Genomic DNA, 14,681 nt, shown 5'->3' on the forward strand with positions numbered 1-14,681 from the left:
AATAAATGCAATAGATTGACTCGCCTTCATGCACCTGCAGAAGCTGCTGCACTCCAGCTTCTCCTCACAGCTAAAACTCATTTTAGAAACAGAAGGAAAAAAGAGAGTATCAACTGCTCTGTCAGGATTCTGCAATCTCTCCTTACAGCATTTGTAAATCCTTCTATCTGGATGTTCAGACACAGAGTGAGCTAGGACGTCTGTACGCTATCTATTTTTATTCCTTATCTATGTTTCATGCTGAGCGGCACGGCATAGCATGAGAAACTGATCCAGGCACCTCTCGCAAGCTCGCACTGTCCATGCAGCGATGATCCATAGCGAGATGGTGAAGACCAGCAGCACAGTGCCGGGACAGATGGTCATGAGGGTCTTCATCACAAAGCGTGTGTTAAAGTTAATCTTGTTGAGTGCCCCAATGCTGCGGGACGACGCATCGGTGAACAGCTTGCTGTGCAGCAGCATGACGCGAGCGATGAGGTACAGCCGCAGGAACATGGGGATGGACAGGATGATGTCCACGTCCGCATCCGTCTTGGATGGCACATAGGAGTAGGCCAAGCGTGCTGTCCAGGTGAAGGTGTAGTTCCCGGGGATGGGGTGTATGGCGCACACCAGGATCTCCAGGCAGATGAAGAAGATGCGCTCATATGTCATGGCTATCCTCCAGTCATCAGCTGCGTTGTCCACCATAAATAGCTGCAAGGAGAGGGCATAGTGAGGCTGATGGAGGGTAAAAGACGGCATATGTTTTCATCATGTTGACACAGCAAAGCTACAGGAAATCATTAAACCCATTAAAAAATAAGTCACAAATTGCTCGAGTCATTAAATTGCATTTTTTTTGAGCCACATTTGTTAAAAACCAATGGTCGGAACAATGTTTGGAGGTGTAGCCTGAGAAAATGACAAATAAGTCATATGACAGGGTCATGTCGTCTTTCAAGGCCAGAAATGCCCCTCATATGTACAAAGGTATGTGGTGAAAGCTGGAACAATCAAACATTACGCCTTTGTTTTTCTAAATACATTTCACATATATTTAATGTCTGTCTTGCCTTTTAGAAACCATTTGTTACTACCTTCATGCATTTTTAAGCTTTAAGTTTCAAGCTTTTTAATATTAAAGTGAAACTAACCCTCTCAAACCCAAAATTCCATTGACAGATTTATCTTTTGAAATTGCCAAAATTAATAATGCTTGACACACAGCGCTGCGGAAAATGTAACTAAATAATAGGCTCATCTAGGGATTTGTCTAAAGTGAACCATTTACTCAAACTATGTTCTGTAAAAAATAAAACTGTGCTCTCTTTGGCACATCTACAAAGCCGCTAGAGAGTCAACGGGGACCAACAGTCATGTAGCAAAATTCACGGACTTTTCAGCTGAGTTGCAGAATATGTTTACACAGAGCAGATGGGAAACGAGGTGTAAGTAGTAAAATCTCGATTGTATATGAAGCCACCAGCTTTGTTCAGTTATTGGTAACACCTGTGGGCACCTGGTTCCAAGTTCTGTCTAAATGTTATAAAAATAATCACAGAAGCAATTTTTTAAAATGACATATAGAATTATACATTTCTCAAACTGAACAAGTTCTTTGTACTTCTCATAGTTTTTGTTTCCACAGACGAACAGGATTTTTTACTGCAGCTAAAAATGAGTCCACACTGAGTAAAAATGTGTACTGGAGCAAAACATGCTAAGAAAGTGCAAAAATAAGAGCTGAGACCATCATTCTACTAATCAGTCAGTACTAAAATAATGAGCAACTATTGATGTTACAACTTTTGTTGACTAATCAGGAAAAAAATGGCACATTTATCAAGACTGTGTGTAATCGGTGCATACAGTAAATGTTCAGATGTGGGCTGGTCTATTTCACACATCTCTCTCCTTGAAATTTTTTTAGATGGCTATAGAAAACAACGAAAAAAAATAAAAGCTGAAATTATTATTTTACTAGTTAAATAGCCAACAACTGTCGAACTATTGAATATTTTGGTGGTTTTAACTTCTGTTTTGATAGAACATGACATTTGAAGACCACTGGATCATCTAGGCTACGAGGATGTATTGTATGAGGCCATTTTCACCATGTTTTAACAATAAATAGACTAAATTAACGAGAAAAAGAAAGAAAACGGCATATTTATAAAGACTGTGTACAATAGTTGGGTCAATGTATAATTGAGGGACTTTTGAAGTCCAAGGGATATATCTTACTTAGATTTTTTATTAAAAGTTAAAAAATGTTTTTTTTTGTTGTTCATTATGATCACGTCTTTACAAGTTCCATAATTATTTATTATGGATACAGTCACTTGTTAATAAAAAAATGAATGGATATCACTAAAATGTCAAGTTAAATAATCGTCTGAATTTAATAACAACCATCTTCTAATTAGCTAAACAATAACAAAATGAGTTTATTCAAAAATGTTTTTTTTTTTTTATCAAATTGAGATAACCATGACAGATATTTGGCAATATATCAAATTTTATTTAGAAAATGACAAATTGTGTCTGAGAAATCACTTTCAACTAAGTTCCCCATTACTAAAACACCTCTTAAGGAAGTGTGTTAATTCCAGATCACCTGACCTGCTCCACATGATGTCATTTCCTCCTGAAGAAAAGACTGGAAGACTCCAAGGCTTCCTGAGTTATTTAATATAAAGCAGTGTGTGAGTCACGTGTGGATTTATGGCATGTCAACAGGTTTACTACAATATCTTTATAAATAACTTTCAATTTAAATTTTCCCCAATTGTATATATAATATTTAGAAGAATCTTTGTGTAAAAATGCCATGTGGTGTTTGGTTATATCCAGACATGTTGATTTTAGGCCTGAAAACGGCAAAAATTTCAACTGGCGCAAAAAGTCCTGCAATTATATACTGACCCAGGTGCAGACTGTAAATAGTGAGACATTGGTTATTCTATTTTGTACATCTTTCTCCTTCTTGATGACTATATTCTGCCCCAAACCAACAACAGAAAGTGTCACGTCAAGCGTTGCATTAGCAGCACGCAGTGAGCATTTTCAACTTCAAAGCATTATAATGATGAGAACATCTGCCGCCTCCACATTAGCATTAGGTTCTGATCGCCTGGCCACCCCCGACCAGAAGGTGGGCTGTTCCACCGGGGACCTCAGAGTGTGGATCTGAACGCCTCTCATCGCTCTTCTCCACCCTGTCCTCTGTCACACACAGCAGCTCCCTCACATGGTCACTCTGCTGCTCCTCCTCCTCTTCATCACTTTCAATCCAATCTGCAGAAATCTCTAAGATTCACTGCAGTTTATTCACCCAGAACTAATGGCAGAGCTCATGACTGCCATCACCTGCTCGTCCACAGTGATCCCTGATCATGCTTATGGCTGTAGACGGACTGTCTCAATCTTCCTTCCCCTTTTACGCAGTTTTATATTTGCCGGTACAGGCTGCAGATTAAACACTATCAAAGCACATTAACCTCCCCTGCATTCGTTAAATAATTCCTCTCTCTGACACACGTCGCTGATATTCCTCCACAGCTGCTCCTGCTCCATCCACTCAATCACGTCAAGGTCCTGTGCCTGTACAAGCCGTCACAAGTGGCAGTAGATATTTCAGCAAAACGTTCCTGTCAGCAAACGCCAGCGAGGCTTTCCTGGTGGCTGTTTTTGCCACGAGGGCAGACGCCTTTTCCATAGGAGAAAGAAAAACTGCACCATTACACTTTGTCGGAACCCTCCCTAATGTGCTCGGTAATGAATTATGGGCCGTCCAGTGACTTCTCAGACTGTAAAACGAAAATATGCACGTAGGGGACAATGTTTTTGCTCACAGCTGAACGCAACTAGAGAGGCGATTGTGCACGTCTGTTCATCATTCAGCTCAGAGCTGGAGGGACGAAAATGATCAGGGGAGGACCAGGGGTCAGAGAAGGAGGAAGGTTGAGTGTTATATTGTAAGAGCACTGATTTTTCTTGATGAATTTAGTGTTTTTTCTTTGATAAAAGATTGAATAACACATTGAAATAGTTAGTTGGATAAGCCATGAATCACAAAAGTGAAAAACAATCATGCAAGGAGAGAAGACAAATTTCCACTTGCCAGTGGTTGATTTCACAGCATTGACCTGCAGTAATTGCTAACCTGTTATATAATGTATGCTCGCTGCAACCCAACGTCTTCTCCTAATAGGTGAAATATTTAAATGCCGAAGCCCCCCAGTGGCCTCAGAGCTTTTTCAGACAGAATACTGCTGAACAAAATGCATATTTGTTATCTCCATCGTAGTTTTGGCAACTTATAGATCCACTTCTGATGTGAGATTCATCCTATTTTAATAAAAAAAGATTTGTACTAACATTTAATCACAAGTTTAAACACCTCACTTTAAATCTCCACTGATCTCTGCCCTACATATCCAGGAATTTATGTAACCTCTTTGGCCTGCAGATTCCAGAGAGAATGTAAAAAAATGACTTTCCAACCTTAATCTTAGAGTGTCTTAATTGCATTACATTAGATTTCTCACTTTAATACCCTGAAATCAGTGGAGATGCCAAGAGAGCAGCTGTATTAATGAAGTCAGCTGCACTGCTCTCAGCCTAATTTACTGTATTTATTTCACAATTATGTTGACATTTTGATCCGATCTGTAATTGTGTTCATTTTTGTCTTGGTGTATTTTGATATCTCCACCTGTTCAGCCACCTTTCTAAGCTTTACCTCATTCTGGGAGCCAACAGCACCACCTTTACTGTCCCTTTTCCCCCAACTGTTAAGTTAAAATTTAGGGTGGGAGCTGATGAATTGGGGGCAAAGGGTTTTTGCAATGTTTCTGCGTCACAGGAAAGGTCCAAATAAATGCCAGAACTCAGCCTCCTTCCACAAATTTAACACAGGTTCTTTGCTGCCTGAGTGTGAAATACAGCGGACGAGTCAAAACCGCTCCTTTACCGGTACGACACGATAAAATGTTCATACTGGAGGCACACGTCACGACTCGGCAACGTGCCAGCTACTCTCCATTTAGTTTAATTTGGAATTTCTAAAAAAAAAAGAAAAGAAAAAAAGAACCTGTCCCACTCCTGAAGGGCTAATGGGATCAGTGACCTAGATTGTAAATTTAGCACCGATTCGTTACATAAAAATGGAATTGCTGAAATAGTCATATTTCGTGCATCGGAATGAAAGCCCCCCCCCCCCCCCCCCCCCACCACCACCACCATTCATCGTGTTCGACTCAAGGACAAAGAGAGCGCACAGGAAAAATCAATAAAGCCTCGCGCCGCCGCTCTCCTCACAGACATACATGAACGCTCCACATGCTACAGTCTGACAGCTTCAAAGGCTGCGAGGCTGCAGCTTCACCGACACACAAACTCCACCGAGCCGCTCATTACAGCTTCTAAGCCAATTATATGTCAAACAGCTACTGTACAAGAAATATCAACTGTCAACAAGCTGGCACCTCGCGAAAAAAACACAACAGGCTGCAACTGATGCCCCTGAACAAATGCTAACAACTGCCCCACAAAAGCCTCGTTTGTGTTTATTTAAAAGCTACAATCAGAGTCTCACCGCAAACACAAAAAAACACACGCGTGAATTAAAATTTCAGGGGCAGTTGTTCATATCAAATGAGTGACACCGAGCTCCTTTAACAAACTGACATCTGTCAGAGAAGTGTGTAACTCTAACCACAGCTCGTCCTGTTTGGCTTTCCAAGTGAGTGTAATGTAGACACGGAAACACAAGCTGTGACTCCGCTCTACTACGGTTTCTTACTTACAGAATTAGGCCTCTGAAAGCGGCTAAATCTATTGTTTGCACACAGCGCAAGCCACGTTTTATTTTACATTTTAAACAACAAACCAACCCTGTCAAAAGCAGTTACAAAGTTTGTTACCTCAAAACAATGTAATTAAACATTTAAAAGCAGGTTGCATGAGGAAAGCCTACTTGGTGAGTAAAAGCAATTATGGTAATGGATGACCTGAAATACAATACTCAAGGGCCCTTTAGCTCACAGCATGAAATATTCCATGCTAGCAGCAGAGGTAGCGGTTATGACAGAGAGGTGGAAGAAACTACATCTGCAGTGGAAAGAACAATAAACTGTGTGTTTTAAACGCTGTCAAGATGCAGGGGAAGACGCTGATGGGGAGGAATTAAGGCAGGCGGCCGGTGATCCAGGAGAGTTTTAGATTAGTTAGAGGCTGGAAAATAGCTTGAACGCTGCAAATAAAATGACTTTAAATTAGAGCTATCAGAACGGGAGCTGAACTTGTTGACAAAGGCTGAAAGCAACTTAGAAGTCTGACGTTTGGAAAGTGAGTTTTTGAACCCAAATCAAACTTAAGCTGGTCAGACAGATTATAGTGACTCATTGTTTGATCACACTTGGACAAATCAAGAAATTTTGAGTTACCAACATTAGAAATTAGTCCAAAATAGTGTGATTTTAATTGCAGGAAGGTGCTGTAATGTTTTGTTGTCCCTTCTGCTGTGAAGTCTTTATCACATTGGATTTATCTGCTGGCATCCAGTGCACCAAAACTATACTGCTTCCTGTCATTTCTTTCCTTTCCAATACACCAGTTTTTCTTTGTAAGTAATTTGTGGAAACTCTCTGAATGTAAATCAGCTGAGAGGAGTGTTTGTGTTAAACTCAGAACAAACTGCTCTGCTGTCTCTACGCTCACCTTCAGGTTTAATTTGGACTTTTCTTTTATAGAACTTGAGATCAAACCGTGTGCTCGCGTTTTATTTGATCGCCTTTAGCGCCGCTTCTTGTCGAAAAGCGCTTTTGTTTTTGCTGTGTTAGTTCTGAGTCTGATCCAGGTCGAGTTTAGTTCCACTCTGATCCAGTTTACATAATGTTTAGTCCACTGTAGATCCACACTGGTCCAGTTTATATGTCGTCTAATCCACTAGAAATAAGTTATCAAAAGGGTCTCAGAAAAGTAACCCAACATACGTCAAACTCATGCAAACTGACCAAGCAAAGAAACGCTTGCCGAGTAAATGTAGTTGACAAATGCTGCAAATCTGTTTGCTGTTTCTGTTGCTTAAAGGCTCAGTTCACCCAAACTGCTGCACACAGGCGGCATCCTAGCAAACGCACAAGGATTTCTGTTTGAGGAGCTCACAGAATTAAAAAGTTGCATTTAAACAATAAAAGCCAAATGCTGCTAAATGCTAATATTTCCATGTTAACCCTTCATTGGGCAAGTGATCATCTTTGTTAACGTCCGCACACTTTAAATGTGGCATTGCTCCCGCCTCTCAGTGAGGTGGAGAAGCATGTGGTTTTCATCCAGCCAATCAGCAAAGATCACTTTACGTTACATCGCACTACATCGTGGCATTTGACCAATCAGCAGAGGCCTGGAACGTGTCAAACTTTCTCTTTTCTCTGAAGTTGGAAAAGATGGACTTTTGGCTCGATTCTCTTCTATATTTGCAGTTGAAACATCAAAACTAACCATGGTTGATTGACAAAACTCGCACATTTTACAGTTAAGTAGTTGTTCTAAGTGATGATATATATATATATTTTAAGAAATGTATATATATTTTTTTTACCACTAAGGGACAAGGAACCTTGTATGGTAACTTCACTAGCCTTGAATTTCAAGATGAAAATTTGAAATTTTGAAAAAGTCACAAAAGTAAAAGTCTTATGTACTCCAATAACAGTCTGAGGTTGAAATGTCAGAATATTTCAGTGAGTGCCCGATGCTGCTCAGAACGACAATGTCAACATGCCGCTGTGTTTATCGTGTTCACAGTCGCAGTTTGTCATGTTAGCATTGAAACATTAGCAGTTAGCATGAAGTAAAGCTCCGGCTGATGAGAACGTCAGTAGTTTTGTGGGTGATCATAAACTGAATCAATGGATCGGTTAAAATGTTGACCTGATAATGGTGTCGGATGAAAAACTAAGGGATCATTGTAGTTATTATTGTTCATTAAAGAAGAAAAAAACAACCAAAAAAGGCTTAAAAGTGAGCCTTATCGTGACACTGAAGGAAAAGTCACTGGATCACCAAAGGATTAATCCTCTGAAGGCTATGGATGTCTGTGGAAATCAATTTAGTAGAGGTTGAGATATTGTAGCTTGTTCCTAAGCGGTGGGAGAAACAACTGACAGGGCCACACTGTAATGCAATAGCAAGATTTATTTCCCACAAACAATGTCCATGTAACTCTGGAAATCCCTCAGAACAAAAACAAAGACCTCCAATAGATAAACTGGACAAAACAAATCTGCATGACAGGCAGTTTAACTCTTGTGAAAAGCAGATCATATTGGAAATGGAGATCAAATGCAAAGCTGATGATGTGATCGCATGAGTTTTACTAAATCAGTGGGGAGAAATGTGATTCAGATTGTGAAATGAGATTCTACCTGAAAACATTATATAATATTTTGGCCCAACCATAGAGATACAAAATTATAGAGATTAACCAAATTAGTGAAATATTGGAAGAACCTCTGAAATCTGTTCACAAGGGAAATAAAAAAAACACGCTACAGAACCAACAGGAGGAATACCAGTCAAACTTGGTGTGCTGCCTTTAATCCTCCTGTTGTCCTCATTTACAGTCACCAAAAAATATTGTTTCTTTGTCTGAAAAAAATCCAAAAATTCAGCAAAGAATTCCCCACATTTCTAGAAATTTGCAAAACCTCCAGGAAGAAAACTCCAATAATTCATTAAAAGTATTTTTTTTAAATCCCCCAAAATTGGCAAGAAAATTCATGTAAATATTTTCAAAAAATGACTAAAAATCTTGAAAAAAAATCCTAAAAAATATCTAAAGTGATTACATATATATCAGTAAAAATTTCTACTATTTTCTTTAAGAACATTCACAAAAAAATCTACCAAAATCCAGCGAAATTCGCTGGATTTTGGTAGATTTTTTTGTGAATGTTCTTAAAGAAACATTTTTAGCATTTTGCTTTTTCCACCAAAAATGTTCGAAGATTTCTCAAAAATGCTGAAAATGTGGACATCAGAAGTTTCACTGTGATAATATGTTTTTTTCCTCCACATTTTCAAACTTTAAAGCAGTTCAATCAGACACGGGTTCAGTCATGGCAAGTGAGAAAATACTGTATGTTTTTGACCTCTAAATCCATGTCAGTCTTAAATATTCCATTTGTTATATGGACATGCATGAAGACAAATGTGCACAGATTTGTATTTTTTCATCCTTTTCAAAGCTTTAACTCTCAAGCAGCCATTTGCAGAGGCGAAAACTGGCCGAAACGCATTCCCAAAAATCGAATCCTCACAGTGACGATAAAGTACAACAGCACACACGTTAATCCGCTGCATTGTACCAACAGAGCTCGGTGAACAGGCAGCCCATACGGCGACTGTTTCTAATTGAGGATAAATCCAGGCTTCGCTGGTTCCTCTCAGACATTCAGCTTGTTTTCTGATGGACTCAGAATACAGTCTAATCACTCGGAGTGCACGGCCCTTTTCTCATCATGGGAGAGCTTTAGTCATGTCAGGTTGAGAGACAATGGAGCCGAATATGTCCTGAGATCATTCGCCGTCCTTCGTCTGCGTCTCAGAGGAGCTCACCTGCGATGGTAGCTGGGTTGGTTACTGGTTTCACTACTCTCAATATAACTAATGGAGTGCAGCTCAATATTTAATCTGTGTAATGTGGAGATGGGAACATATATCTTGTCACCGAGAATGAAATCGCTCAATCTCATTAGTGAATTAGGTTGAGAGGTTCAGTCCAATTAGACATTAATGCAATGCTTTATTTATGGTATCAAAGTGAGCCACTAAGAGGCCACTTTGCTGAGTAAATCTGAAGCTGGTGCAGATTCACTTAGTTTTTGTTTCTGAGATTAAGTTCCGCATTTGCATGTGCAATTCTTCTATTCGAGCAAAGTAAAACTTCTCAGAGCCAAAGTAAAAGCTGAAATAAATCTTTCCTTCTTTTTTTAAAGCGCGGTGGCTGCGGCCAAGTTACACACATTAATAATCTAAAATCATCTCCGGGTTTAAAGTCACACACGGAGCACAATTCGGTAAATACCATCAATAAATAATCTTCAGGTTTCTGGGCTCTTTGGGAGGCCGGGTATCTCTGCCCTTGAAAGTCTGTAAGTTCAGTGAAAACACTGAGGTCAGCAGCCAGTGGTGGTTATCTGACTCCAGTCTGGAGTCTCAGGTGGAGGACAGATTTCACCGTGAGAAATGCAGAGTGTCTCCTGCAGTTACACCATATCTCTGACACATACGCAGCACCCAGGGGCGATCCGACGAGCACAGCCAAGCTCGGCTTTGGCAGGATTTGCTGGCACAGTTTTCTGACGGCGCGTTGTTGTTTTGTTTTTTTCATCTTTTCTTCAGATTGTAAAATGTAATATTGTGCCACTGCGAAACATCAGCGCTGACTTTTATCACAAAAGCGCACATCAAAGACGGAACAGCCCCAAAGCGTTTTGCATTAGTTTAAGAAAACTCAGCAGAACTGTCATCACAAGGTACAGGCGAAATAGCGATGGCCTTAACACGAATGCCCCTCGGCAAAGAGCCCCTTTGATGTGAGGAGAAGAGAAAACTTTTCCAAATGTCAGTTTTCTGTCTGTTTGAGGAAAGACTGAACTCATCAGCCACCTCAGCAGTGAGAGTGAGAAGAGGCTCCCAGCTGGCAGCTCATATCAGACTCCAGCAATGACAAATCAAAGTTAGTGAAGAGCTACAAACTCTCACCTCTCCGTTTCTGCTCAACCCACAGAAACTAAAAAGTCTAAAAGCTGCTTGAATGGATCGACAGCTGACAACAAAAGACTTCACTGGCACTGAAACCGGCCTAGAACTTCAGTTTCAAGAGGATTTATAAGAAGACTTGTAGCAAGACTGCAAAGGCTCTGGAATTCCTGAGCTGATCAAAACTCAGATAAGCTCCCCTCTCCAGCACTGACCAACACCCATCTCTATAGGAGGATTGAGACATTTGTATTTCTGTAGGTTTTCATTCACAGAAGGATGGAGCTCATGTGAACATTTAAACCCCTGGAATAACTTCTTCTTTTTAAAAGACAATGACTTTCAATTATATGCTATGGATGTTTGTTTAATGAACTTTCATGCTAATCCCTTTTCAGCTTTAGGAGACCCTCAGCCGGAGATGTCTCTGCATTCCACAGATCAGATAACAAGTCGTAAAACTTTATGGCTGAAGGCTGGAGTCACCCTCTCTCTCTCTTTGACTGAAACAAAGAGACTGGAACTGAACTTAAAAACCTTGCCAAATTAATATTTCTGGAATGTATTTTGTGTTTACAGGATTACCAACGTCAAATGGAAATCATTCATCATTAACATATCCCGAAAATCAACGATTCTATCTTTCACAGAAGTCTAGATACTAATTTGTGATGTTTAATCATTTCTTCCCCAGGATACTATGATTTTGGAATGAATTCCAGAATTAACCTCTGAATTTCCTCTCCATTAGGGTTTGAATGATGCACCATTGTATTTACCTGTTACCAAATCTCTGACTTGTTGTTATATTCTCACTGTGATACATATTTTTAATGTCATAAACATAAACATATAGTTATGAATGAAATGATTCACATCATATGAACATATGTATTAATCTACACATTTCACTTTCACACAACTGAATATGGTGGGATAGACAGATCGTGTTTTGCGCGTTAATATCATATTTTAATCCATTCTGGATTCCTCTTTCTTCTCTACTCTGTGAGAACAAAGAGATTCCCAATTCCACCAGACTCGCGCCTAAAGTTCTCTCTCTCCGCCCAGGTCCTCCCCTTAGCTGGACCCACAGATAAAGTCAGCCGTAGCCCACATCATCGCTCTCTCTTGCCCTTACGACCCTCTCTTCTTACCCCTCTCTTCCTGGAGGGCCAACCCAAAGTCTCTCTCATTATTTTCTTACCTAAAGCGCGTTTTTTCCTATCTTTGAAATTCCCTCACCATTAAGTTTTGTTAACTATTTATCTTTTAATATTTTTGTAACTTAAGGAGACATTTTGCTCAATTTTAAACCAACGTTATTCGTTTTAATCTGAAGAACCGATTCAGAAACCAGCATTTAATTTTTTCTTAATTTTGACCGTTTTCATCAACACCCATTTTTCTTGGCTAAAGCCTGAGAACCATCATTTTTAAGCACTCAGCTGAGAACTCCAGAGATCTGCTGGACCAGGTCTTTGCATAGAACCGATCAACCCGCGGGCAGGACATCTAGGCCACCACAACGACGACGCACCGCTCCGAACCCGCAGTCCAGACCGTGTGCTGCGAATCTGAAGGCCTCGCAAGTCCCAGCCCCATGACGGTTCACTTCAATAACTCCAGCTGAGTTTGCTCTGATTCCATTCTATGGGTGATGTACTAACCGCTTGGTCATTTAATTCATTTAATCAATTTATTCTCTTACAAATCATTAGAATTCTTAATCCAAATTACCGGTTACCTCGTCAGGTTAGCTCTGGCTAATCCTCACCATATTTCCTTCTCTCTCACACCACACACACACTCCCACATTCCACGCACACATGTAGTCCTGCACGCACACACACACCACACACACCATATCTACATTGTACATAGTTCACTTGTCATTATTTTCATAGAATAGTTAATAAATACCTCATTTTAGACCAAGTTACAGTCTTGTGTTTCTTTGTGTAGAATGTGGTCAATTTAAACGAGGATTCAAGACTTTTTGATATGAGATTGATCAAAATTTTTATGAATATTAATAATTTTATTAATGTTAATTAATAAATGTCCTAGCCATTACAATGCTAGGTGGTGCCCCAATTATTAATAACGAGAGCAATAAATCATAACGTAGTACCGCTACATATATTGGTTCCCCGTCCGAGGCCGATTAAAAACCTTTTTTGCACAAAGAAACACTATTATTCAATCACCGGGAGCTGAAGCCTCCCTCTGCCATTCATTCACATACACTGCTTCTTTATCTGCTGTGTGAGCATATGTCTTCCTTTAATCAAATTGTGTAAGTAATTTACTGCTTGAAACGCTGTTTTGTTTTATATCACGTCGGATTGATAACATTAGTGGACGCACTTGTGTTTTATTAATCTGTTTTGCCGTGAGCGCTGTTGATCCGTGACGTCAGCTGAAGCTGCAGTCAGTCCCTGTGTTGCTAACTAAACTAGCCTGAGCTCTTTGAGTTGTTTCGAAAAGTTTTATCCATCTTGATGCCGTTTATTTGTCGACTAAAACAATTAAAAATAAGGCCTGAAATTCATGAACAGTGCTATGCCTTACCGATGAAACGTCCGGAACGCATAGTTGTTTCAAAAAGCCTCCCAGTTAGCGTTCGGAGTAGCTAACCGAACTTGCTAACTCTGCTTCGGCAGCTTGAGGTAATTTAGCATTTGTCTCGTGCCCAACACACATTCATTGCTTGGTTAAATATAACCTTCGTTCGCTGTTTGCTAAGATCCACAGCGACCTAATTTTATTAGATAAGGCACAATTAGCCGCCGAGCTAACTAGCATTAGCAGCGAGCTAACTAGCATTAGCCCGGTCTTCAACCACCAAATTAAGAACAAGCCCAGTGGCACCATCTTGTGGCTGTTTCGAAGTGTTACACTTAAAGCAGAAAAACTGCAATTTCTAATACATGTAAGCCATTGAAACGCATTTTAATCGAAAAGCATGACTTATTTTTGAATGTAAAACTGAACTATTGTAGTTAAGAGCTATTATTAAACATTTCATGCACTTATTCAATTGATTTTAACCCACTATTGAATTTTAATCCACTTTTTGATTTTCAGTTCAGATTCTGAACCTAAGCAATTTTCACAGATTCTGACTCATCACTTAAACAAAAGTTAAGTGAGTTGTTTTTGCATCAACTAATCAGTTGAGCACATTTTAGGTAAACATTTAATGTGCATAATCAAGCTTGTAATTTAATGTTTATTTTGAAACTTTTTCATAGTTAAATGGTTTTACACAACTGAATGCCTTTAACTAACCAATGCTGAATTAGTTCTCCTTTACCTATGGTAATTGAGCTTCTAAACTTGAACACTGAAACAATTAATCTTACAAAAACAAATGTAAATAAATCCAGGCTGTTGACCAAATTATTTAAACTCTTCTTTTTGAGAACATCTAACTGCATTTGAATAATCTCACTTGTTGTTATGGTTGTTCCGATTCCAAAAACAGAACTTTTCCTGCCCAACTTGTGCTAAAATTGTTTCGTTGTAAATTTGTTTGTAACATTTGTCCATTTGCTCTCATTAAAAGACATGGCCCCAGATGCGTCTGACCTCAGTGACCCCCTGATGAGCTTAGATGACGCTTTAAGTGGCTTGTCTGAAGAGATGTTACCTGGATATGTAAGAAAAATCCAAAATGTTGGTCCTTCTACCCTTGAATCCAAAATGACAGAGCTCCTGACAGAAGCGATCTCAAAAACACACAAACAAAAAAATTTTTTGTCAAGAATCTTAGGGAAAATGGCTGCTGTGATGTCAGCACAACTTCAAAACACTTTTCAACTCTTAGAGAGAACAACAAAAACTCTAAAAGCCCGCAATCAGGAAAATGAACTATTAAGAAAGCAGAACCAAACTACTCAAACCCAGATAGAGCAAGAACA

General features: G+C 39.5%; 1 protein-coding gene across 1 annotated transcript; it reads right to left on the reverse strand.

Moving 5' to 3' along the window:
* Positions 1 to 22: 22 nt before the first annotated feature.
* LOC127534284 (small conductance calcium-activated potassium channel protein 2-like) lies at positions 23 to 749 on the reverse strand. Its single transcript, XM_051948959.1, has one exon. It carries the CDS (start codon positions 745 to 747, stop codon positions 229 to 231), a length of 519 nt encoding a protein of 172 aa, XP_051804919.1. The 5' UTR covers positions 748 to 749; the 3' UTR covers positions 23 to 228.
* Positions 750 to 14,681: the final 13,932 nt, after the last annotated feature.

Source organism: Acanthochromis polyacanthus, chromosome 6 (assembly GCF_021347895.1).
Source record: "Acanthochromis polyacanthus isolate Apoly-LR-REF ecotype Palm Island chromosome 6, KAUST_Apoly_ChrSc, whole genome shotgun sequence".
Classification (NCBI taxonomy): domain Eukaryota; kingdom Metazoa; phylum Chordata; class Actinopteri; family Pomacentridae; genus Acanthochromis; species Acanthochromis polyacanthus.

Excerpts from the sequence above, each read along its gene's own strand:
- LOC127534284 (XM_051948959.1), bottom strand. The coding sequence starts at position 747 with ATGCCGTCTTTTACCCTCCATCAGCCTCACTATGCCCTCTCCTTGCAG.